General features: G+C 39.4%; 1 protein-coding gene across 1 annotated transcript; it reads right to left on the bottom strand.

Annotated features, from left to right (window-relative positions):
• Nucleotides 1-282: 282 nt before the first annotated feature.
• On the bottom strand, nt 283-25,139 carry ATP1B3 (ATPase Na+/K+ transporting subunit beta 3). Its single transcript, XM_057366936.1, has 7 exons — nt 24,872-25,139; nt 17,250-17,378; nt 12,789-12,896; nt 11,069-11,256; nt 10,318-10,368; nt 5,267-5,353; nt 283-2,572 (listed from the first exon to the last, which is right to left on the bottom strand). The coding sequence occupies exons 1-7, from the start codon at nt 24,978-24,980 to the stop codon at nt 2,402-2,404; spliced, it is 843 nt and encodes a 280-aa protein (XP_057222919.1). The 5' UTR covers nt 24,981-25,139; the 3' UTR covers nt 283-2,401.
• Nucleotides 25,140-25,687: the final 548 nt, after the last annotated feature.

The following is a 25,687-nucleotide window of genomic DNA, read 5'->3' as shown; positions in this document are numbered from 1 at the left end:
AACCTTTACTGTGAAGTTCACATGAATGAAAACAGTAATTTTATCCTAAGCAAACAGGTAACTGCTGTATCATTTACCTACTCAAGACACAGAAATAAAAATGAGGAATAGTTTCAGTTTAATGAAATAGTTTAACATTAGCCTTACTACCTACATACAWTTTACATGCTAATTTTGACAGCTGAACCCTTTCAAAAGGTTTCCTCTCCTCCCCTGTCCCCAACTGACAATCCTTATATGTTTAAATATTTGAAAAAACAAAAACAACACTTATGCAGAATCTAGGGAGAACAGGAGTTTATTAAGTTTTACCTGTCTGAAAAGTGCTGGTGAAAAGTTGCCATTTCATGCTTTGTCTATAGACAAGTTAAGTCAAAAGAGAAATTGTTGCAAAAAACAAGCTCATTTGAAAACTGAGTGTTTCTCCAGAACTTTTTACCATTCCTAAGTGAACATGAATGTGAGAAGTTTTTACATGAAACTAGTCCTTTTCATTGTCAGATGCAACATCTACACTTAAGGTCCCTCACAACTATTAAAATACTTTCAGGCAGTATTAATACACAGAGAAGCAATTAGTCATATCTTCAAGAMGCCAGGTATCCCAGCTCTAAAAGTGCATCATTTAAAACATTAGTAATGGAATATTTTGAAAGAACATCTCATTCAGTATTAATGCATGCCATTATTACAAAAATACTCATTGCATATTGTAGGAACAACAACTTTCTTTTGTAGACAACAAAAAAGCATGCTGAATGGTATCAGATCAGTATAAATCTATTTTTAATGAGGTTTAAGACACTGTTCAAGTCCCATTAAGAGCAGCTTCCTCCAGCTGTGCATCAGTGTAGGCTTGCACAGCTGTTAAAGTTTTTCACTAATGTGGCTTAGACTGGCCTCAAAGCAGGGCATTRAGACTGAATTGTGAATTTTAGAAATCCTTCATTTAATTTGTTTAAATATAATATTAAAAACCACTGTAATAATTAGGTATAAAAGATGTTAAGTAACAAATTTGGGCCTAACTAGTACAACATACAGGTATTTACACAAATGCAGATTTGCTGTGGTCTTTAATATTAAGACATCAGAATGTGGACCATGTGCTCAAAACTCCTCTCAAGACAAAAACAAACAAAAATCATGGGGAAAAGTAACATAAATTGCATGTCAGCTMAACTGCCCAAATTATAACGCAAAAGAATGGCTCAGCCTGGTTCAATCACACATAAACCAGTCTGGTTATAGTCATTTTACCAACTGCACTTTCAATTACACTGCACGTAATCAACCCCAAGTCAACAGGGTATTTCTGAAAAGCAGTTGATGACACCGATTTTCTAAATGGATGATGATGAAAGACACAATGTCCAGGATGAAAGAGCAGACGAAGACGTGAGATGTTAAAATGATGCGACAAAACAGATATATAAATTAAACAGGAATGTTTAATCAAGACAATCCTTTCTTTTTTCCTTTTTCTTTTCTTAAACAGAGGTTCATCAGGAAGGTTTTTAATTGGAAAATCAAAGCCTATTCCCACAATAGTGAGGCCACTTCTTTCAAGCAGCTCTGTTGTACAACTGTTACCAGGAYCCTAAACAATTTAAATTTTCTATTGATATTTCTGAACTAAAAAGTTTTAAAATATTGTATAGATTTTATTTGTGCTCCACATATTACAAGCAATCAACAACACAAAGAAAGGTTCAATTCCTCAGCTAGAACACCAAACTCTATACCAAGTATTACATGTACACAATACTTGCACAGTGACAAGCACAAGAAAGTACTAGTTGAGCACTTACTTTCAGAAATCCATACCAACGCTTAAATTCCATTTCAGTTCTCCCACGCCACCCAGTCTACAATTTAAGGCATCTCCACGCAGCCATCCATCCACTGGCCCACCCACTCCCATACACACAATTTATGCTGGAGGTGTTTACTCTTACAAAGACATCACTATGTCAATCAGGTACCATTTATTATTTATCCCTCTAACTGTGTCAGCATTGAGATATGACAGTTAAACCAGTGTTAAATCAATACAATATTTACAGAGCACAGCACATTAAGCTTGAGACACTCACTTGGAGGATAAAACCACATTTTAGAACAGGACAAAGGTCACCATTATTATGTGTTTGAAAACAGCTATTTACAGGTCCCTATGACATAACTATAGTCTGTACACTGTTCCAACAGGGCAGGCAAAAGCAGGATAGGCATTTATTTTAAGGGAATTTAAACATACAATTTGGAAGCATATTATTATGCTATCCTGAACGCCATAAACCACCTTAACATTCTTCAAGGTGGTCTCATATTCTAGAATGGCATGTCCAGCTGATACAAAACAGACAACACAACATTTACTTTGCGGAGAATACTCCAGCTATTCAGACATCTGAACTTTGAAGGCAATTCGTCCCAGAAACTTGTCACGGTCATCTTCATTTTTTAAATTGGGTGAGCCCAGGATCTTACACTCAATTGCTATTTCTTCTTTGGTACTGTTGGAGTAAATTGCTAGTTGAACAGCCACTAGAGGCTGTAAATAGTGAGCCTAGTAAACAGAAAGATGGGGAAAATATTTCAGAGACCAAAGTAAGTTAGCATTAAATTAACATTCAATCCATCAGAACAGTGAAGGAAAAAAGCTAATCAAGAACTCAACTTTTCAAAGCCCTATCTGACTCAGGTAAGACACCTTTTTTTTCCAGGCTAGAAATACCTTCTTCACACTACCAAATAACAGCCAGTATCTTCAAGAGGCATATGACTTTACCGCTTTCTATTAATTAGGTCCAATTTTTCTAGAAACCTCCAATGAAATAACCTCAGAAATTAGTGTATTCTACTCCATYCTTTTGTCTCTTCTACTTGTTTTGGGATTCATTTAGCAGGTTGGGCGTAACCTGCTATCAAAGGTAACTTTTCCAGCAGTGCTTTAGGTGTTGGGTTTTTTTTTCCAAAAGCATTACTCAACAAATACTAAYAAACCAGCTTCCCTTCTTCCCTCTCCCATTTACATGCTCAGCAACAACTATTCTGAAAGGTATTAACTGTTCAATAGCTTTACACAGAAACCTTTTCTTGAACATCCTGACAGTATCCTTCCTGGTCAGTTGTACTTGGTGGAACAGTTACAACCGGTGACTACAATAAAAACTAAAATTTAAGAACCAGAGCAAAATCAACTCTTATTTTGTCAACCCAACATTGTACCTCACACGCAATTCAATAAGGACAACTTGTATTCTCTTGTGAAGTGCCTATGAATTAAACAGGAGCTTATTATACACTGTTAAGGCAGCATTTTATGCAATGTTCATGAAGTATTTCCATAATTTATTAATATTTTTAGGTCAGTACTGCTGACTGCTGATAAAGCAAAATTATTTCTTGGTAACAATTCACACAAGTCAGTGGACTAAATACAACTCTACAGTATTATGTAAGTATCAACCTTGAGTTTTAATTGAACAACATTTTGTGTTAAGAATCTCCCCTCCTCATTGACTTAAGGGACTCTTAATACCCTGTTTCTGTAAATTTTAGGCTATCTTCTCAACCAAATACTTAAAAGTCTCTTTCACAAAGGATGATATCACARATGTCATTAGATGTGCTAAACTCCTTAAATGAAGTACTAGTAAGAGCAGATTGAAGYAACTGCTTTCATTGGATAGTGGTTTTACTAGATCAGAAGTTTTCCTGTGCTCCCATAAACTTCAGACTAGAAGGGGGGAAATGCAGCTAGGAAAGGCTCCCTCAAAACTTCCCACCTGTAAGGGTGATACCACACTTGGAGTTTTCTAAAAATCTGAACTAAAATTCCCACATTTCCTCAAGGAGAGATGTCTTCTCACCATCAAGGTTTTCCCAAAGGGGTACACAAATTTCTATAATGTTTTGAAAACAGATGATACCAGAACGGACTTCTACTCAATACAAAATTTGAGAGACAAGGAGAGACAGTATCCTCATTAACTCTGTCAGATCATCCTAAAAAAGGGAACATTCTCCAAACTTAGGGAGCTGGGCTCATTGTAAGCAGCAGAAGACAAATAACCATCCTGGACCACAAAATTGTAGATACTAATACTCCTAAGGCTCCAACCTGAAGAAGAGCAGCAACTTTACTTGAATCTTAACTCCTTTACAGGACAAAGTAATTTAACAGTTCTGCACTGATATAAAAATTCTATTGCATAGCTAAGAAATCAATCCAGACCCCTGAGTCCTACTCAAATACTCAAACTTTTCACGACTGTTCTTATTGCCTCTTCTTTTTCTCACGATGCTAATGTTATGAGAATTGGGCCTCACATTAGCAAGAATCACTAACACCCTGTTCCACATGACAAACTGAACATGAAAGGACCATGCAGCTAATTCAAGCAAGGAATAATACTGAATTTTGTCTATCTTCATTTCTATCTTTTCATAATCTTTCACTTTCTCKAAGTATAGCAACAAGATGGGAATTTCTTTAGTAAAGTTCTTCATCCCTGTACAAATCGGTACAAATTGCCTCCTGACGTGTCAAGGCCCACAGATGCAGTGTTCTGCATTTCTTAAGGAAACATTGCTCTCCTTCCCTGCTCTTTCACTCCAAGAATGGGACAGAGTATGTACTGACTCCAGCTGCTGGAAGCATAGGCAGACAGTCTCTCTCTGATTTGCATGTCTAAGTGAATAGATGGGGTACCAATTCAGAACATGGCAACAAAATGGAAACACAAAACTACTTAAAAGTAACACAAAAGTAACTGTTGAAGGAAAACAAACTCCTTCCTCATCAGTAAAATCCATGAGAGCACAAAAAAAGGTTATGGAACTACTGAAAATAAGGATCAAATACACTGGAAAAATAACTGACAAAGAAGTAATACAAAAATCACTTTGGTGAAATTACAACCAATTTTGTAATATGAAATACCAGTTTAATAATTGAATATGARTATGAAAACCCAGTTTACTTTTCCTGCCTTTCCTTGCATTCAAAGACTCCAAAAGATTTCAGAGAGCAGAAAAGAGCAGATGCTCTCAAGACTGATGGAACACAGCTCCTCTTTCCACTAGGACAGTGCCCAGTTTGTTCATGTCTGCCAGTCTCCTATCTCACTGAGTGCTGTGCAACTTCTGCATATCCAATAATCCTTAGGAGTAGCTCATTACAAAGTTCCAAGTTCAGTTGTAAATGCACACTGAAACTAAACTGACAAAATGGGGACCATCATGAAGGGATACTTACATGCAAGCTTTTTCCATAGTATGGGAAGTACATCAAATCAATCAGGCCATTAGGAGGAAAATAATTTATCTGAACCATGCCCTCCTCCTGTAATTGGACACAGCAATGAAAGTAGAAGTTAACATTTGCTTGCATAAAAATGAACACAAAATCAAATTATAAGCCCACGATAAAGTGCAGGATACCTAAAAAACAGCAACTGACCTACAAACTGATAGAGTAACTCAAAACAGGKTTTTTTTTGGCAAATAGTAACATGCTGCACACAACTGCTGCAGTAAGGATTAAATTAGCAATCAAGTCAAGGACAGCTTGCCTTAATACTTATGTGTCAAACAAACGGGGAAGGGAGAAGAGTGTGTTCATTGTAACGAGCAACTTAACAACCCTTATCCCCSATATGTAACAAAAATCCTAAATATCCACAAGCCAGCCTGTGTATTTTAGTGAACCATGTGCTGTTTCAAGCCATGTTTTTAAGCCTCTCAAACATGTAACACTACAACCCTTCACAGAGATGCACAGACACCTCTCTRCAAYAGTGTTATTCCTAGCATTAGGTGGYCCCTATCCCTCAAGACAGGCCACGTAAGAAGAAACCCAGGTTTAAAGTGGTGATTGTTGGAGTTGTATGTGTAAACACCACCTCAGAGGAACAATATGTACAGATGTAGGCCTTATCACTCAACTAGCCCCTGCAACCCCAAATCCTGGAATAAGAAGCAGCTACCCACAAAGCTGCTGCCTAATTTCTGATTTAGGAGTCATTCAATCTCTAGCACATACAATATATATATATATGATTGAGCTGTCCAGACATGGGCTATCAGCATATCAATACATGAACACCTCTCCCTATACACAACATTCTTCAGGACTGTGGAYCCTGTCAGGATATCAAACTAGTGCAAGTTCAAACTAGGAAATGCCAACATCTAACCTCACTTTCTGTAATAAATTAAATATATGGTCATAACCAAGGGAAATGTCATTAAAACAACCCCCCAAAATCCTAAATGTATCTTCAGAACATCACTGCTCACTCTAATTCACAAGTTCAAAATGTATAACGAGTTTCATTGTTCTTCCTCTATTACCATATACTACAGCTGTWCTCTTAAACAGATGCCCTACAAAGTTCAGAAGACAACTGCAGTAAGATCAAAACAAATTTAAGAGCAAGACACAGCTCAAGGTTACTTTTTTTTCATCTCTTCAAAAGAATACAGATTTTTTTTTTAGGACATGGCCACATTCTCATTCCTTTGCAGTCTAAATTATTGCAATTCTTCAATTTATGCTTATTAAATATTTTGGACCTTGAGCTGGCAAATATAACTGTTAAGCAGGAATGTGCTGATTTTCACCATTATTCTTTATTTTATTTAAAGCTCATGCAGCTGAAAATACTCWCTTTTCAAATATGTTGCTGAAATAATGGTTAAATAATCAGCTTATAGAATAACATAGGCAAAGTAAATAGGAGTAGTGCTTTTGGGGAGCAGCTAAATACAAGGCATGCATGCAGTCATGACTATACACTAAATATATGCATTATGCTATCAGTGCAATAGCAGGGAGGTTGTGGGACATGCAGCTGCCTGTCTAATGCAACTGCTGGGGGTGGTTTCCAGATTTTCTTGAATGAACACTCCTAATTAATATCCCTACACAATTAAATAAAAAAAACCAAAGAACGCGCCTAAACAAGCTGCATCTGCTGGAAAACTTCAAGAATCAGTCCATTAGTGAGTGTCACATCTTCTGCTTATCATTTGGTTTCCACAAAAAGCTGCTGACAGTCAGCTAATCTAAAAACCAGACAACGTAGCTGGACAGACAGACTTCCACGTCACTAACTGCGTCTTCATTAATACTGTAATTTATAAAGAAGAATTTACCAGATGTTGAAATAATATGCAAAGACCCAAGGAAAGAATTTGGGCAGGAATGGTCTATAATCACTTGAGAAGAAGAAACTGAGAAGATAAAGGGCAGTATTCATTAGTAGAAACTGTAAAACAACAGAGATTTCTGTCACAAAAAGCAAGTTAACTCAGATTCTGAGTACGCTGACAAAAGCAAGGCACATAGTGTCATTCATACAGACTTCTTCACTCTTGTAAACTAGCAAGTGATACCCAAGTCAAGACGGTCACTAAACAGAAAAAGATGTCTTTTGGAATTAAAGTGGCTTTTTTTTCCTGTAGCTGAAAATAAAAAATACATCAAATCTACCAGTTTCCAGCAAAGCTAATTTCAACTTGAAAGAAATACTACAGCAAGATGTTCCAGCACATGTGAAACGGCACACCTTTGGCTCCAAACTAAAGACCTAAAATGCTGATCTTCAAACTTCCTGGAGAGAGAATCTACAGTTGGTTTGTTTCTCTTTGTGGAGATTCTCAAGACTGCAGCAGATCARTTCCTCCAGGGTGCAGGAGGAAGAACCAGCTGTATTGAGTGTCTGACACTGCAAGCACTCAYTTCCCTGATCTACAGAAATTACAGYGATGATAGCTTCAACTATGTGAGGGTAGAGGGGGAAGCATCCCCAGCTATAAGCGTGCTGACTCTGGAATAACCCATCTATCTAAAATCTTTCCATWAARRRAAAAAAAAMMAAMAAMAWAGACAAAGTGCAGGGAGAAGAAAGAAGAATCACCTCACAGGAGAATGCCTCAAGAACATCAATTCCACACTGAAAAACCTAAATGATGTTTCAGTTGGCTAAGACTGGCAGGATGTGTGGACCGAAGCTATCAACCTCATTTTGTATTRCAGAGACTTGTACAAACAAAAATACCATTTCAAAGTCAGATGGTGTTAGGTCCAGGCAGACACTTCTCCAAATTGCTCTCAATACATGCAGGAYTGATGCACAGAWGTTCCATCTGAACATGAGGAAGAATCTTTCTCCTGTGCAGTGACTAGAACAGGTTGTCCAGAGCGGATCTGGAGTCTCCCTCACTGGAGGACTGGACACAATCCTGTGCAATGAGCCCTAGGGTGACCTGCTTGAGCAGGAATGTGTGACCAAATGATTACTGTGGTCMYTTCCAAYCTTATCCACTCTGTGACTCTTTTAAGAAATATTTAAAAACACAGATGAAAGGAAAATAAAAATTAGTTAACAGCAAATCTACAGGATGAATTCTGAGTAGTACCTAAGCTTTCCTAAGCAAGGAAATCATGATGAGCTAGGGTGAGACCAGGCTAATGAAGATAAAATAGATGCGTTCAAAGTAGCAAAACCTGACAAATACTTTATCTGGAAGTCACTAAAGAACTAATAAGATTGACAATTTTAAAATTCAAAACCATCAGACTTGTGTAGATCAGAAAAATTCTAACTGGATATGGTAGCAGTACTTTGTATTTCCAGAGAGAAGATGCAAGAAAACACATAAATGTATTTCTATGTATCTCAAAGGGTAAAAATACAGCAAAAACCCCCAATATGATCAACCGAGTTCTTATCAAACTTTCTCTTTTGCTAGTGAAACTAGTTAAGAAGGTAAGAAAAAGCATCATCTGCTTAACACAGCTTTTACTACTGTCTCATAGAGCATCCATAGAGGAAAGCCAAAGAAACACAGTCATAAAATAGGTTTACCTGTTTATCTGTTTTTTATAAATCACTTGAACTTTAGTTCTCAACACATCACAAGCTATTTGTAGTGGAAATGAAGATGACTGCCCTGCACCCTATTCAGTGCTTTCAATAAGGACTTGAGACACAAACCTGAGTCATTCATTCATTGATGGCACCAAGCTGTAAGTAATGCAAAACATGTCAGAGAACTTGATCCCTTTAAAACGATCATTAAAAATGATTGGGGGGTGACAATGATAGCCATATGAAATTCAAAGTTGTGAMCTTCAAGAAATCTTACCTACAAATWCAGACTGGGAAATGACCAGAAGAACAATATAAACAGTAAAACAATTAAAGACCCAGTGTATTACAAAAGGCAAATTCACCTTGCTTCCAATGTGATCACAAAGGGAGAAATGCTGTCATTAACAATACCTCAGTTAGAGGCAAACTTCTCTCCAGTTTGGGAAATTACATTACAAAAAAAATTATAAATCAGACAAGTCAGAGAAAAAAGAGTACTGGTAGAAGGAGATTAATTGCTTTTTTCTAAAAAGAAGTAATTCCTTCAAGAGAACAATATGGGGTTTTGTGAATGGAAGCAAAGCAATCAGTCTCAAATGAGGAGGAATCACCTTTGCTTGCAATGGACTGTCAGGGAGAGATCAAAACTTTCAAAGACTCCACAAAAATCAAGTATTAAAATCTAYGCCAACCACAGGTACCTAGGATGAAGGCAGAAACCCTTAGAAGTGTTTGTCTCATTAACTGCTGATGTTTGCAGCCTACATTTTTATCAGTCTTCTGAAGCTAAAAGCCAGGACTCTGCCCCTTGCTCAAGCTACAAACTTACCAACTCTTTCACTGCTCCCCAAGCAGTCTAGGAAAAATATCCATAAGTCAAAGTAATTATTATAATTRCCATAAAACATTCTGTGTAAATCCACTGGTACATAACAAATATGCAAAGATTAGCTGTTAYTATCAGTAGTTCATACTTGATTTGAAGGCAACTTTTACTTGAGCAATAACATTAGTTTCCACACACAATTGTCTTACCCATCATTTATAAAATTGTCTAAGGTGCACTTGCAGCATGGAGAAAAAATAAAAATATAGGTTATGAAATGGGAAAACAAAATATAACTCACAATAAATCAAGAAATAAATGAGACCACAAAAAACATGTATGCATTTTGCCAACTCTAAACCAAGCCAGGTAGCTAAAACACATCTAAAGATGAAAAAAACAACAACCAAAAATGTTTTTTATAAATATACTGAAGAAATTAAAGACACTAAAACTAAAGTAGACATATAGTAAGATGAAAAACACAAACAAAAATACAAACTCTATAAGAAAAAGGGAAGACAGTGAAATGAACTACTTCATTATTAATCCTAATCACAAGGAAGATAAACTACACACTTATTTCTTACATTCTGAACTGACCTTAGGTGTACACTGTATTTGTGGTTCTCCTTCAGGCTTTAATCCAATTATCTAYAGGAGAGAAAGTTAAAATATTTACAGACTTTTTTCCAGCTTTTGAGYTTTACAGACTGAATTTGAACCTTTCCCTCACTAAATATGAGTTCATACAGGGAGTAAATCTATTCTGYGTCATTTTTAAATTACAACTAAGATTTAAAGTAGTATTGAGTTATATAGTTAACTCAGATAGTTACAGCAGTCACCGAAARTACATTTTTCTTATTTTACATTTAGCATGCAACATTAACAGCTCAAACCAATTAATTCAAGTAACACATAACCATCATTAAAAAGTCAAACACAGTAAAGTTTTTATCACCTTTCATAGTTCAGGAGTTACAAAATGCATTATATTCTAGTTAGAGTTCTGGAACACAGACAAAGTTAAACACTGTASTTTGCAGAGTGGTCTAGAATCTGCTTTACGGAACAGTAAGTAAAAGCAAAGAACACTACTTAAAACATGGGATTCAGATTATTTTGATACAAATAGTCAAAGCCAATACTTTTAAGTATTAGAATCAAAATAGGTCACTTCATATTACTCTCTGGAACTGTTCAGTGTTTCAGTAAATTACACTATTCTGGAAATGCAAATATTTTGAGTAGCAAAGTGAACACATATTTCAATCCTTTCCACAGTCATTTTTTCATACAGCAGTAGTTGGGAGCACTTAAACTAAGAACTGAAAAATAAGCAGGCACTTACTCTGTTCATTTTCACAAGCACACAGGGAGTTCCTTTAGAATAGCCAAAATTTGGATCGTCCTTCCCAGAGCATTGTCCAAGATCAGACAGACTAAATCGACAAGCCTTTTTAACAGGAGCATCACTCTGATCAAAGATCTTTCCCCGTGTACAGTCTATGTTTTGGGACTGCTTTGAATCATTATACGCTATGAAAYAGAAAGAGCTTGTAAATCAATGGTATAAAGCATGTAAGTAGCCAAAACCTTCAGATGCCTATATAACTGGTTGATTTATAGCCTTACTTCCCTAAGAGTTTTCTGAAAGAAATATTTTCAGAGCACTGTCTCTTACATCCATCTTAACAAAAACAYTTCCAAAGCCTACGGGAAGGAGCAGCAGTGTACTTGAATGAAAAAAGAAGTATTACAGAAAAACTAGTACTTTCCTGCTTTTCAAACCGTTAACAATAATCACTTCATTAATCTTTGTAAATAAAGTAATTACATATTCTAATAGCAAATCTAAGCTAATAATATATTAAAACATAAACAATCAAGTTTTTACCTGGAAACTCAACCAGTTCTTTTACAAATGCACAGGAAAGCTTAAAAGTATTTCAACAACTAATATTGAACTGCCTCTACATTTACAACAGGTAGTATAATTTTTGCTATATTAACACCTCAAGTTGTTTCTTCCTTTTTTGTGTTTCTCAAGTGCACAGATCATACTGTCACAAATGCTAATTATTCCCATTCAAGATACTTTGTGGTTTCTTCCCCTCCCTTACACTCCAGCTCCCAGCTAACAAGGTAAAATGAAGAAAAGGAAGAGTTCATCATTGGTGCAAGACCCACAGAAGTGCAGGCAAGGCAGGTAGTCATGAAATGCAGCATTCCTCCCAGGAACCCTTGGTAGAGCCCTGAAACAAAAGCCTACTCGTAGAAGCTTCTAGTAGGTAATGAAACTATGAATATGGAGAGATTCAAGCATAGCTATAGCTAACAAAGCAACTCATGCACAGAGGTGAGACTTGGCAGCATCTCCTTAATTATGACTCACAACTTTAAAGGGGTTAAATTTAATAATATTTTCAACTGTTTTCCATATTATTAGAGTAAGTGTACATACAGGCACATACATAAAATAAGGTATGACAAACTAGTGATTTTGCCATCCTTCAGACTTGTCCCATGTTGCCTTTTCTCCATGTTCTAAATTCAGTGTTTTAATATTTCTGTCTGTAGACACTGTGTACCAGGGTGAAAGTCAATCAATTGCAATTAACTTAATCTTTGTGTGCCTCATTATTTTCAAACAGACGCTAATGTTTTTCAGACTAAAGTATTCTCACCACATTACCAAATCATTTAGATTAGGACTAAACAAGTCTTGATAAAGTTTGTCTCCAAACACAAGACCTATGCTATTTTACATTGAATTACTCTGGCACATTTAATTTCTACATCTTACAGGATTTAAATAACTATATCACACAAAACTCTCCATTATGTTCTGCATTATTCCTCATGCTCAGGCTCCTTGTTTAATATAGGACAAGCACAATACTTACCTTTTTCTGTAATGTGTATAGTTTTGTGACACACGTATCTATAATAACCCTGAACTTGCATTAGTCTCCATTAGCAATCAGTAACTACAAGCAAAAAAYGACACTAATGTACTCAAGATTAAGATTACTGAATTACTTGGGGGCAGTTTTAAGTAACTTACTTACATTCAAGAAAGTTTCTAAGTGTAGTAACATATTCTGAATATGACTGGCTGTCACTCTTGTTAAAGTAAAATTCCAATGCAGTGTCTGGCTTTGGTGAAATCATAAGTCCTTAAAAAGAAAAAGTGCAAGTTAGGAACTAAGCAACTTATCTTTCCTACACCACTCTAACCCCTACTCAAACATCCGTAAATTGGAAAATGTTTATCTGTAAAGAAACATTAATGTAACYCCCATATTCCACAGTACTGGAAGGTACTTTATGTTTGAAGCCACTTATCAAAATCAGCATTACATTAATTAACACTTATATCTAACCCAATGTATAACTGCAATTCACACACCAAACCCATTAGAATTCGATTAGAGAAAGCAAAATCAGCAGTTTAATCACCGTCAATCAAAGATTTTTGCTGATCCACTTTCCCCGCTCAGCAAATTAAGCTTAAAAAATAATTGAAAAAATACCCAAAAGCACACCCAGAAAACATTCAGATCAAGCAGTGGGTCAAAGCTTTAGGCAATACAGAATGAAGCTATGATTATAGTATTCTCACAGAAACCCAGAAAAACAAAAGTATTTTTAAAAATTTGATTATGCATAAAGGTGGCTTGAAAGTTACCCCACTCAAACCAGACAAGCCAAGTTAGTTCTCAGTCTTCTCCTCCATCTCCTCAAACAGAAAGTTTAGGTGCCACCTGTGCCACGGAGAATACAAGACACTTTATGCAGCCACAGGGGTGCAGCTCAGCCAGGCCTGGGAACCTGGAATGCTCTGGAGCTGAGCTGCCCCCCAGACCCCCCAGCAGCAGTGTCCCCAGTGGCACTCCGGCTCCATTTGGCTGCTGGCTGGCAGCACTGCAGCAAGAACCGCCCACAGCCAGGGAGCCAGAGCTGCAGAAGGAACAAGGACATGGATCACCAAAGGCTGAATCCAGCTTCGGCTGAAGGATGGAAAAGGCACATACACAGGATGGCCCTCTCGAGAGCTGAACTGTCCCTGCTTCTCAGCACACAGACCAAGAAAGCCGCAGAGTTAAATGCTAGGGATTTCCCCGGAGCAGGTGAAAGCACCAGGCACGCTAATACAGCCTGTGCCATAGGAACGGTCACTAACACAGGTACCTGAGGCTTCTGTTACTCATCACAGCTTCAGCGGCAGATCAAATAGCACTACATCACCAGATATCGCAGCACAGATTAAATCTGTTCAGGGAAGGATGTGTGACTGATTGCTTTATTCACAACRTTACCTTAATGTAACTCTTATTTTATAGAAATAATCAGCACACACAAAAACTCTGCAGCTGAGAATAGACACTGCAGTTCCACAAAGGAGAAAAATCCAAAACCAAACAAACAAAACCACCAAAATCCAACCTGTATTTTAACATTAATTTTCTTTTAAGTTAGCATACTAAAATGGTCTGATAGAAGTCAATGAAGGAGGCATGAAGGAAGAAGTTGCAAYGACACAGCAACTGATTGTATCATCTTAGGATGCCAAGTAGTTTTCCCATCCTCAGGGAAAACCAATTAAAACTAAATTCCTAAATGAATCAAATTTAAGGCAGGAAACAAAAAAAAAAWAAAAATCAGGCTTTCTTAAATAAATATTTAAGAAGGTTAGACTGAAGTGGGAAGATAAGTTACGTTATTGTAGTTAACCATCACAGTAAGGTTTTGGAAAACATATCAGAAGTGCAGTTAAGCAGTCCAGGTCTATTAAGAACTGACCTACAGAAATAGCCAAGCTTCTCATCCAAAGATAGAAATTGATAACAGATATTTGCAACTAGGAAATAATAAAGTTATATACTAGAAATTCATCACAGACAAATATCTTTTAGCTTTTAAAAAAATACATATATAATGTTTTTTATTCTAGGTCTTTTGTAGGATTCCCAGTAAAATCATAAATCCTCTTTTCTGAAATAACAGCAATTAAACTATTTCTATGGAAGCCATGAGTAAATGCCTTAATGACTGATAGTCCATATAAAATGACAACTATCTTGACTGCAGATCACTTCGCACCATTAAAGTAATTTTCTGGCCTTCACACTAAACTGGGATTCAACAAAATAAAAGGCAATTAGTAGCAGGGCTAAAAAATCACTCAAGGGGTTTTTACACATTAAGGGCTTTTAGGGAGTAAGATTATTATCTACAGAATTACAATGTAAATGAAGGACTTAGATGGTATTTTTCAAAGGGAATATGACAACTAAACTAGTCATCAATGAATGAAAAAAAAATTTGAAGAGATTTCTTGCTTCAGGGGAACTTCAGAATTATCCTACAAGGAAGGTACTGCTCCACTTCCAGGGGATTACAGTCTGCCTAAAAGCTATGTTGTAAATTCTGCAGTAAAAGCTAGTTGAAGGACTGATGTATAGACTGAGAGATGYAGGATTTGAGCTCTTCCAGAGGAACAGAATTACTACCCTCAGCATAGGATCACATCTAGGACTGTAAAAGAGATTACATTATATTACAATTCCAAGAGGGATTTAAAGTAAAGGTTTTTAAATCGTCTGGATTTGATTTACACTATTACACCAAAGTGTACAAAGCAAGTCAAGTATCAATTACAGGATAAATCAATTGTGAGATTTTCAAGTATGTTTAACAAAAGAGTAGAACCTTTGACCTACGGCATCCAGGTTTTGTGTGCAGTTTTGGGGTTTTTTTAGAATTTAAGTTTACAGTCAGGAACATTACGTGTTTCGCTGCAAGTGAAAAACGACGGAGTTAAGGAGAAACATTAAAACAGAAACAAGCAATTTTATTAACTTTAGTGTATGAGTTACTAAAGACATGGTTAATAAAGAGATTTAATTCAGAAATGTTACGAGAACTCTTCAGCTGAAAACTAATTGTGGCATATATACTTTTTCAAACAAAACATCCCTTATGACTTATTTCAAAGCCACAGAAAATTAATACCCTGAACCACAAGAGAAGCAATGTCAGTTGAGCCCASTATTAAGCCATGGCTACCCACAGCTCCATCCACTACCATGGTTCTGACTTTACAACAGACACAATGGAAATGGGGAGAAACGGTCACCCAAGCCACTGTTTTTTCCTCATTTTTTTTTCTTGATAATTCTTTCCAGCATCTAGCCCATTCTTAGCTKGAAACAACAGCATAAAGCCTCAAAACCTCTTACAATATGACACTTAAGGCCAGAACATCACACAAAAACAAATTCTGTCCAGAATCCAGAGACATTCATCACACTGGTCCAATTGCAACTTGCACACACAAAGATCACTGCACCATCCCAAGTGTGGATAGAATTGCAAGATATTGGTCAACTTTAAGAGCTTAGCATTCAAAAAAAGAAACAGTATTTTAAAAAATAATATTGTCTCACTTCCACCAAAATACTATTATTGCATAAAGACTGAGTTTTGTGTTTTAAACATAAATTTGGTCTCTACKATGAGTTATTATAAACAGTGAGATATCTTATTAAATTTTAAGTTGGCTCAGTAAATTGCACATACAAATCAAATACATATTTTCCACAATTAGTAACTAGAAAACACTAATCTCTTTGATTCAGTTAAAGTATGCAGAAGCATCTTTTAAACATTTCAGAATAAACATCTTCAATATTTTTCAAATACAGAAATATACCAAAACCAAACTTATAATGGCAAAATCTCGTGATATATTTACACCAATCTTCAAAAAAAAGGTTAAAAAATGATGGAAGGGAAAAAAAAAGACATCCACCTTATTCTTATTTGTACAGGTTTTTTGGGGTTTTTTTTAACATACAGCTCCCTGAAGCAGCCAACAATGACACAGGTGGGCAGCACACAAAGCAAGACACCACTTTTAGCAGTAACTACAAATGACATAGACTTAGCTTCATCATAAAACAGGACCCTCTCTCTARTGGATCCCTACATAACAGCCCCTGAAATCCACAGCCATTCCCCATCAGTTGCAAACTACCTAATACTGTAATAAAACGCTGCAAAAGCCTCTGTCCCACAGTCCTTGTATGTTCTGGAGCAGATCACACTCTCAGTACAGCCTTCCTGTACCTTCTGCCAAGCATCAAATACGAACCAGGGTGGCCTTCCATCTGATTCAAGAGACCAGGTTAAGTACCTTTAAAGCAATTTGATTAAATTATAAACCCACTTCTACAACAGCATGTTATGCGGATCTGCAGGTAAAATTGTGGTCTACATGACAAATTTAACTGAAAGGAACTTAAGAGTTAAAATCAGCAAAAGTTAGTACATATACACAAAAAGCTACTGCCTGAATTTATGCTATAAATGTATGTAAATTGCCTCACACCAGGTTTTACCTTTGCAACCTGCAAGTAACTGAATAATGATCAGTTTCTCATACTTTTGCTCATACTTCAAACCAGCTCTCAAATGAAACTCAGTTATTAAGCCAGACAGAGGTTTATGAAAAAATACAGTGTTACCTGGACTGGAAATTCGGTCACGGTATTTTGGTATATCACTGCTCAGTGTCTGAAGCATAACCCACATGGTGAATGTGAAGAGTGCTGCCAGGAAGCCATAGAACACCAGATAGAATAGCAAGATCAACCCTGTAAAGAAAAAAATAAAATTACTATTTTTGTTTCATTTAATTCCATAACCTATTTTGAAAATCAAAATGAGAAATAAGCAATACAATGTTTGTAGTCATAATTATGCCTCTAGCATACATATGTAATGCACAGTGCACAATAATGCATACAAAGAGGTTTTCTTAATACTTTCTGATTCTTAAAGCTCATAGGGCATTTTGACATCCCTATTTTTGTGAGAAAAGCATTAGTAACTACTCTTTAGGCCATAGAGGAAAGCTGGCAAAGACGACTAAGCAGTGCATTAGAAAAAAAATAAAGTTTCACTTGTTTAAGGGAATTTTAGTTTCGTATCTGGTTTTTGGGAAGACAAAAAAAGAGTGAAAAGACAAAATTATTACATGGAATCCTGACCAGTGAGGAAGCTTTTGGTGCTTTAATAACATAGTTGATACCTGAACAGAACTCCACACAGAGCAGTACTTCACACACATCCTGTTACAAGAGACTTCTCAAGGTGAAAATGCTTTTGCCACAAGTTTTTGTACACTTCTGAAGCCTTCTCTTCAGAGTTATCAAGCCTAACACACACACCTGCTTCACCAGTTTACCTCGGGAACCCAGCAACCCCACCAAATCCACCAATTACACAGATGTTACCAGCTTCAACTTGATTCATTAACTGAGCATTCAAAACCAACCTAAAAAAGTGTGTGTGATTCTGTTTTAAGACTGAGAACCTGAGACTTAAACACACATGCACAGACATGGTCAAAAACAATGGGAGATATAAAAGTACTGAGGGAATCGGATGCTTGGAATGAGAGACATCTTTAAAACCTTTCTAATTCAAAAACATAACCAAACGTTGACACAAATTCAATTTTTATTTAATAACTTAGCTATAAGGGTACTATCACAAGCCAGAGATGTAACTCAGGTATGAAGAAAAGCACATCTAACCAGCATGCAACATCCTACCACTGGCATTTGATTTCTGAGAGAATCAAGTGCAGAATCTTTTAACCTTTCCTAGAAAAGAACAAAAGCAAACACAACTGAGCTCTAGTGCTGTCCACTGGAAGATGACAGAGGGAAGCCTAAGCCCTGGCTCTTGTCCCAGAAATTATGCTTGCATTTTGCACTGAAATAGTCTCTAGTATACTATGGTCCCCAGAAACACGATTGTTAAAAATCCAAAACCTTTTTTACTTCTCCCAAAAGAATTCTGTGTACATCTCTTAAAATAATGATACAGCTCCCAAATTCTTTAAATAAAGTTCTTGACAGCAACCAGCTGAATGTTAGTGCATTTTTTGGTTTGGTTTTAATTTTCAATTTCACCTATTGAGAAAGTTACCTACCAATCTGCAATAATCTAAAAGCAATCGGCTATTTAAAATACATTTGAAACCACCAAGATGTAAGATTCTATGCAGCGATTAAAAGTAGCAAAGTATGCAAACACAAAAACAACCTTACTCTATAATGAACAAGACTGCTGGACATCTATTGTAAATGATTGCTAAGGCTATTTAGAAGCAATTTAGCTGTTAAAAAGAGAACAGAAAAACAAATAGTAGAAGTTGTAGTCAACAAAAGCCATTAGAAAAGTTGCATCTTCATTTGGCACAGCAGCAATTTTTTTTTTATCTACAAGCTTATAATTGCTTTCACTCGATCCAAAACAGAACAAGAATCTTCTGATTAATACCCAATGTGTTCTGGGTATCACAAAAAATAAACAAAAAAGCTCCCTTGCAAAACCTCTGGTCAACTCTCTTTTGATCCACACAAACTAATCAACTTTCATCAAACTGTCTAAAAAGTACACTTTCCATCATGTGACCAAGACATTCATCAGACAGTCCCAATGGAATGGAAGAATTTTACACGTAAGACAAGTAGCTTCTGTGGCAAGTAGCATAAAAGCAAGAAAATCAGGGAAATTATTTCAGAATACACCTGTACTTTAATTTCTAAAAGAATATGCCACACTTCACTGGAAAAAGAAGAAACTGATGAGCATGAAATAGGCAATAAGAGTATCAGTGTGCAGTTTGAAGCAGACATGGCCTTAACAACAGTCCTGCTTTGGGCCAACTCTATCTACCGTGTCATCTGCATTACTGGCCTCGGAGCTGACACTTTAGAGCAGATCCCAGTAGGAGCAGCTCTCCCCTTCACTCCCTCATCAGGGCATTGGTGCCCTACTCACCTACACAGCCCCTCACTCCAGCCAGGCGGGGACCCCTTCCCCAAGGATGCAGCAGAGCAGAACGGGGGAGCCCTCATGCCCCAGAGGGATAATACAGTGACCCCACTCCATGGTGGAGACTGCAGTACCAACAGCATCTCACCCAGCCCCTCTCCCTCCCAGCAGTATTCCAACCACCGGGGATACGCAGCACGAACACCAGCTGGAAATGCTGTTTCTATTCACAGCCCTGAAGCTCTGCTAGCCTCCCCCAGCAAAGCGCATGCGTGTTCACAGATACAGATTATTTTTAATCTTTATTTTAATATAGCTTGTAAATGCACTGCAGAACGCTGACCACTAAACTGACCCATTTACGCTACTTTGCCACATAAAAAAGAGGGGAAAAACAAACAACAAAAATCCCCTCTGTAATTTCCAACAGCCCCAAACTGAGAAAGCTGCTCTTTGTGAGCCTATTAGTACTAATTATCCTTAGCTAATCACAGTGAGCAAGCCATAACCTGTCAAGAAACTCTGCCAAAATAACTTCACATAACACTGGGTTTCTTGTCAGGAAACAAGGTGTACCCAAGTAACAGTGAAAAGCTATCCTCCATATTTCCTCCAAGCAAAGTATAGCTTCCATATCTAACACGCAACCCAATTCAATTGTTGTAGAATATCTTGTACAGCAAAGCTATAAACCAAGAAAAATTCAAAGCCAAAATTCTGCATTACAATTTACCTAGCTATTTTGGTTTTTCTTTTTGCAGGGCATTACAGCACCAAAACCCTTTCTTCATATCCTAACCACATGGACAAGCAAGTCAAATCTGGAAAACTGCTATTTCTGAATCAATACATTGGTACCATCATTAGCTGGAATTCATCTGCAGAATCAAAACACTTCTTCCACTGTGAAAATTAGAATTTCTGACTCTGCTGAATGCAAGATATCACATACCTGGCCATAATTTCCATGATGATTACAAGCTTTCCAAACTTTACATGACAAAAGCAATAAAAACCATTTCAGTCTGGCATAAACCAGACTGGCAAAATCTACCTGTATGTATATACAGGTATTAATATAAACATTCCCACAAACCGGGGAGCATCTATTCAACATTACCTGGACCACCAAAAATTAAATGTTTTTATGGTTTGCTGGACTCCATGCTGCCTTGATCCTATCACCTGTATGACTGTCCTTCAGCATCTTTAACTAAGCATCTTGGGATTTAAATATCCAAGTAATGTTCCTGCTGACTACTACCAGTGCCAGGAACATCAGGGAGTTTTACTCCACCTGTAGACAGATTTTCTTACTTTAAGCTAACATAATTATACATATAAAGTAATCACTAATCATGTTTCAACTTCTTTTCTTGGACACTAAAGAATTACTGTTTTACAGATTTGCGACACAGCAGAGGGTGGAAAAGAAAGACTTGGAAGATACATAACCTCAGTCCCATGTTCTATATCACAATAATCTAGGGCTCCACACAGAACATGGCTACATCTCAGGAGACAATAAAAAACTGTCAAGTGCAACATTGGCAAAGAATCACAAAAGCCAATGTCTGATGTTATGATTAAGCATTTAGAATACAAACACCCCCCCCCCCCAAATAAGCTTACTGTACTACTAGAGCTTACTGACATCTGCAGCAAGAGAAGGCAAGACGCCTTTTATCAGGGTGATCTGTGCCAAGGGAAAGAAAATATTCTACTACAATGGCAGACAGTGATGCTGGAATGTTTAGTATTACACTACCCTTGAAGAAAGCTCAGTCACAATAAATACCTGCTCAAAACACTAATAAAGAAGACAGAACAACCATGTCAGAAAAGCAGTTAAAACTCTGACAGCATTATACATCCAACCAGGAATTCAGTGAAGACAAAAAAAGAAGCAGAGCTGATCTTTTGTTATGGCAGCCAACAAGAGTGTATTTCCAGTGACAGCATGGAAAGCTTTCCTAAAAATACGTTGTTGGATTTTGCTGGTGGTGTTGTTTGTTTGTAATTACAAACACGTATCTGTGCACCAAAGGATACAACTAAGCATTCAAAAGAAAATTCAGCAGGTCCAAATTTCCATGTACTTCAAGACAATGCCACTTCTACCTCAAACACCTTGACATAACCAGCTTTACAGAAAAGACCTAAATACATTTGACATGACATCTACTGTGAACGGAGATGAAGTACTGTTACTGCCCCTTTTCGTTGGCACAAATCATTTTCCTTTAACATTGTGTGAAAAGAAGTAACTATCTTGTAAGGCAATACACAAGTCTGAGTGTGCACTGAGCACCCCATTACAGGACTTTCATGACCATGTCACTCCATTCTTGCTCTAACTCTAGGCAGACAGGGTACCTTGCAATTAGAGGCAGAGCCAGATACTGATCTTCCTTCTACTTCCAGGAACGCCCCACCCAGCAGTCTGCCAAGTCCTCCTTTCTCTGGCCTACCAGATTACCCACTGGGTGGACCCAGGACAAATCCTCCTTCCCATCACCTCTGTGAGGACAGTCAGCACCCCGCATGCCTTACTGCTGACAACACCACAGCCTTAAGTCAGCCATTTTTCCCAGTATTTTCTGTCTCTTTAATACAACAGATGATTATGTCAAATAATTAAAAATAGAAGAGTTTGGGGGAGAGTGTGTGTAGGTTTGGATATCAATTTGTGAAAGATTCAAAAGGAAGTGTCCCTCAAGTCTGCAAAAAAAATAAAGCGAAGGTCTCCAATTTTTTTCTGCAGGAGACACAGGGTTTTCACCAAGCTGCAAAAGGTTAACTCTTTACCAAACTCTAAAACGTAACCTCTGTTACATGACAAATAAGTATAGAAGCTGCTTGCATTTGATCTTTTCCTGAATCCTGATGTGGAAATGGAAGATAGAGTACTCCAATTCTACAGCACTGGGATTCACAGAGAATCACCACCTTGCAGTTACGATTTACAGAAGCCCCCGGGACTGTGTCGGACTTGGGTAAAACATGTACATACTGTGAATAATTATTTAATAGCTTCTCTATTGCTCGTGTCTTATTTCTGTGAGGAAGCTGTCTTGAAACAAGAGAAATATGCACAGAAAAACCAGAGCCAGCTGAATGCTCATTGTGCTGCCCCTGGAGACATGACAACCCAGTAGATTGGCAATCAGAACTCTCCTCTTGTACCTCCTTGCATTTCAGCCAAAAGACCCGCAACAGGAAAGGAATAGCAGGCAGGGAGACAGCTGTAAGCTCACACCTCTAATGTAAGAGCAGAAGTGAGACCAAACCCTGCATATTCCCCAGTGCCAACAGGGCCAATTAGTGTCCTGCCATGAAAAAAGTAAAACCAAACAAAAAGCCACATACCGTGCCCCAAAACAGTCGGACTATAATTACATAAAATAAGTACRACATGTTTATCACAGATTGCCAAAACAAACAAATATAGGTGAAAAAATACACTGAAAATTTGGTGTTACTGAGCATTCATTTCCTAATGTGCAGGGTGAGTAAATGGTATATAGCAGCAACCACATGCCAATTATCTAAACTACTAAATAAAACTTATTAATGAAGTAAAATTATTTGAATTGCCTACACAAAGCAAAATTATTCTCTATAGATAATTTTCTCAAAAGCATCTTTTATCAAGGAGCTGTAACTCAATYACCAATTAAGTCATCTCAGTTTCAAACATTATCTGTTGGCCTAGACTAGTATCATTCTAAGTGACTTAACTTACTAGATAGGTTTAAACAGAAAAGATGGTTTCATCTTCACCTTTTAAAAAAAAAACAACCAAAACCTTACAAGCTATTTCTAACTTATCTACAGTCTGTTCTGCTCAGACTCATGACAYAGCCAGACTTCTGCAATCCACACACCCATCCCACGCACTTGAGGAAACCTGCCTGTAGAGAAAGATCACTAGACAACAGCATAGTGGAAATTTCCTATCCTTTGCTATTCAACTGGCAGAGTAGCTGCAAGCTCTTATTTCCATCTGAATGGAGGGGAACTCCTGTCAGAGCTCGGGCCCTCTCCTGACAGACAGGAGACACTGGCACGGCAGAGAAAGCACACCCCATGCACAGTCCGCTTAAAGCCCCTCCTCGCTGTTTCAACATCAGTATTCATTGAGATCGTGTCAAGGCCAAGGATGTATTGGCCTGTTCCTTTACACCACGCTGAGATTCTTGTTGGTTTTGTAAGCACAACTATTAAGTATCGCGACTACATCCAAGTTTTGGGAGGAGACGCAGCATTTTCTCAAGTCAGGAAATATGTCCCATGAGGGCTGAAGAAACATCCTAATATTAAGCATTTGTACAACTGTTTAATATGAGAAAACACACTCGRAAAATCCAAATATTTTTATTGGAAGTAACCAGATTACGATAACATGCTTTCCAGCTCAGAGGAAAGCAATGGGATGACTACCTGAAAATAGGAAAACAAACACTGCCTTCACAGGTTTTACTGGAGAGCCTTCATTTAAAGCTCCAATAAAAGGTCCAGAAGCCCTACGTTAGAACAAATTTAGCACGATGACGCACAACGACACAACGATCACTTGCTGGATGTGGGGCTCATGAACTTTTCGGGGGGGGGGGGTTGGGGATTTTCCTTTACTCTCCCTYCCCGACCTGCAGCTACAAGTACAAAGGCAATTCGCGCTCATTCATTCTGGATTCCCTGCGCCGTGGGAGCGCGGGGGGGCGTCGAGAGCGGCTGGAGCGGGGGAGCTGCCCCGGCACGCGCAGGCTGCGATGCCGCGGGCGGGGCCGCCCCGCACCTCGCGGCGGAAGCCCGTCACGGCCGCACCGCGGCGGCCCCCGGAGCGCCCCCGGCAGAGCGGGCGGGGGAGGAGCCCGCGGGCCCGCACCGGTTGCGGGGCGGGCGCTGAGTCAGCTCGGGACGCGCCCCGGGAACTCCCCTTCCCCCCGACCCCCGCCCCCGCTGTCACGGACACAGCTATTTTTAGACCAGCGTTTGTAACGGACACCGRGGCGCGTGCGCCGCCGCGGCCGCGCGGGCCGCCTCACCTGGCGCGCGCCGCCCCCGCATACCGTCCCCTCATCCCCGCGGGGCCCTCCAGTCCCTCCCCTCATGCCCGCGGGGCCCTCCCGCCTCCCATTCCTTCATCCCAGCGGGGGCCCTCCCGCCTCCCGTCCCCTCATCCCCGCAGGGCGCCCTCCCGCATCCCGCCCCCACCTCCCGCGCTCGGCCCCGTTCCCCACCGCCCCTCGGCTTCGTCGGCGCCTCGCCCCGCCCTTGCCCCCGCGGCAACCCTTACCCCAGCTCTTCGCCGTGCGCCCCAGGAACTCGCCGCTGTTGGGGTTGTAGATGAACTGCCGCCACTCGGCCATGGTCTGGCGGAAGGGCTTCTTCGTTTCCTTCGACATGGTGAGGCGAGGAGCGGCTGCGTCGAGCACCCAAGCAGCAGAGCCTCCCCGGCAAAGAAAGCCGCAGCCAGCGCCCGCTCCCAACCGCTAAGTAACTGCGGCCGCGGCGCCCGGCGGGAGAGCGAGCGGAGGGCGGGCACGCCGGGATCTTCCCCAATCTCGCCCTCCTTCCCTCTCCCCGCCCTCGCGCCGGGGGGGCCCGGCCGCGCTCCGCCCCCGCCCGCTCCGCGCCCTGCGCGCGCCCCCTGCCGGCCAGCGCCGCTCTGCTGCGGGGGCGCGCGGGGCCAGGCGGGCCGGGTGGCGGAGCGGGGGCGCGGGGCCCGCACCCCACAACGCTCCGAACGGCCCCGCCGGCCCCAGCCCGGCTCCGCGCACCCCTGAGCCCGCCCTGGGCCCCGCCGCTGCAGCGCCCGCGATGCTGCCGGGCGGGGCGGGTCCTGATGCACGACCATCTTAGAGAAGTGCCAGGGGACGGGAGTGTAACCCCCATGGGGACTCCCCGTGATCCTGCACCACCCTGAAACACGCGGTGACAGAACACCAATGTGTCAAGATGCTGTAGAGGCGCTCTTGGCAATGGAACTCGTGGAGCATAATGGCTCAGAAGGGGCCTTGCTGTCAGGCTGCTGAAGGTCCAAGTAACACAGCACACAAACCCCTTCCCCRTTCCCCGGCTGGTAACGAGGAGCAGACTCCATTTACTGTCC

Source organism: Malurus melanocephalus, unplaced genomic scaffold (assembly GCF_030028575.1).
Source record: "Malurus melanocephalus ecotype Western Australia unplaced genomic scaffold, MMel_1.1 scaffold_73, whole genome shotgun sequence".
Classification (NCBI taxonomy): domain Eukaryota; kingdom Metazoa; phylum Chordata; class Aves; order Passeriformes; family Maluridae; genus Malurus; species Malurus melanocephalus.
The sequence above is the reverse complement of the archived record's forward strand: the minus strand, read 5'-3'. Positions and strand labels throughout refer to the sequence as shown.

Coding starts and splice junctions, on each gene's coding strand:
- ATP1B3 (XM_057366936.1), bottom strand. CDS start 24,980: ATGTCGAAGGAAACGAAGAAGCCCTTCCGCCAGACCATGGCCGAGTGG. Junction 17,379..24,871: donor GCGCACGGCGAAGAGCTGGG/GTAAGGGTTGCC, acceptor TTTTCTTTACAG/GGTTGATCTTGCTATTCTAT. Junction 2,573..5,266: donor ACTATGGAAAAAGCTTGCAT/GTAAGTATCCCT, acceptor TCTGTTTACTAG/GCTCACTATTTACAGCCTCT.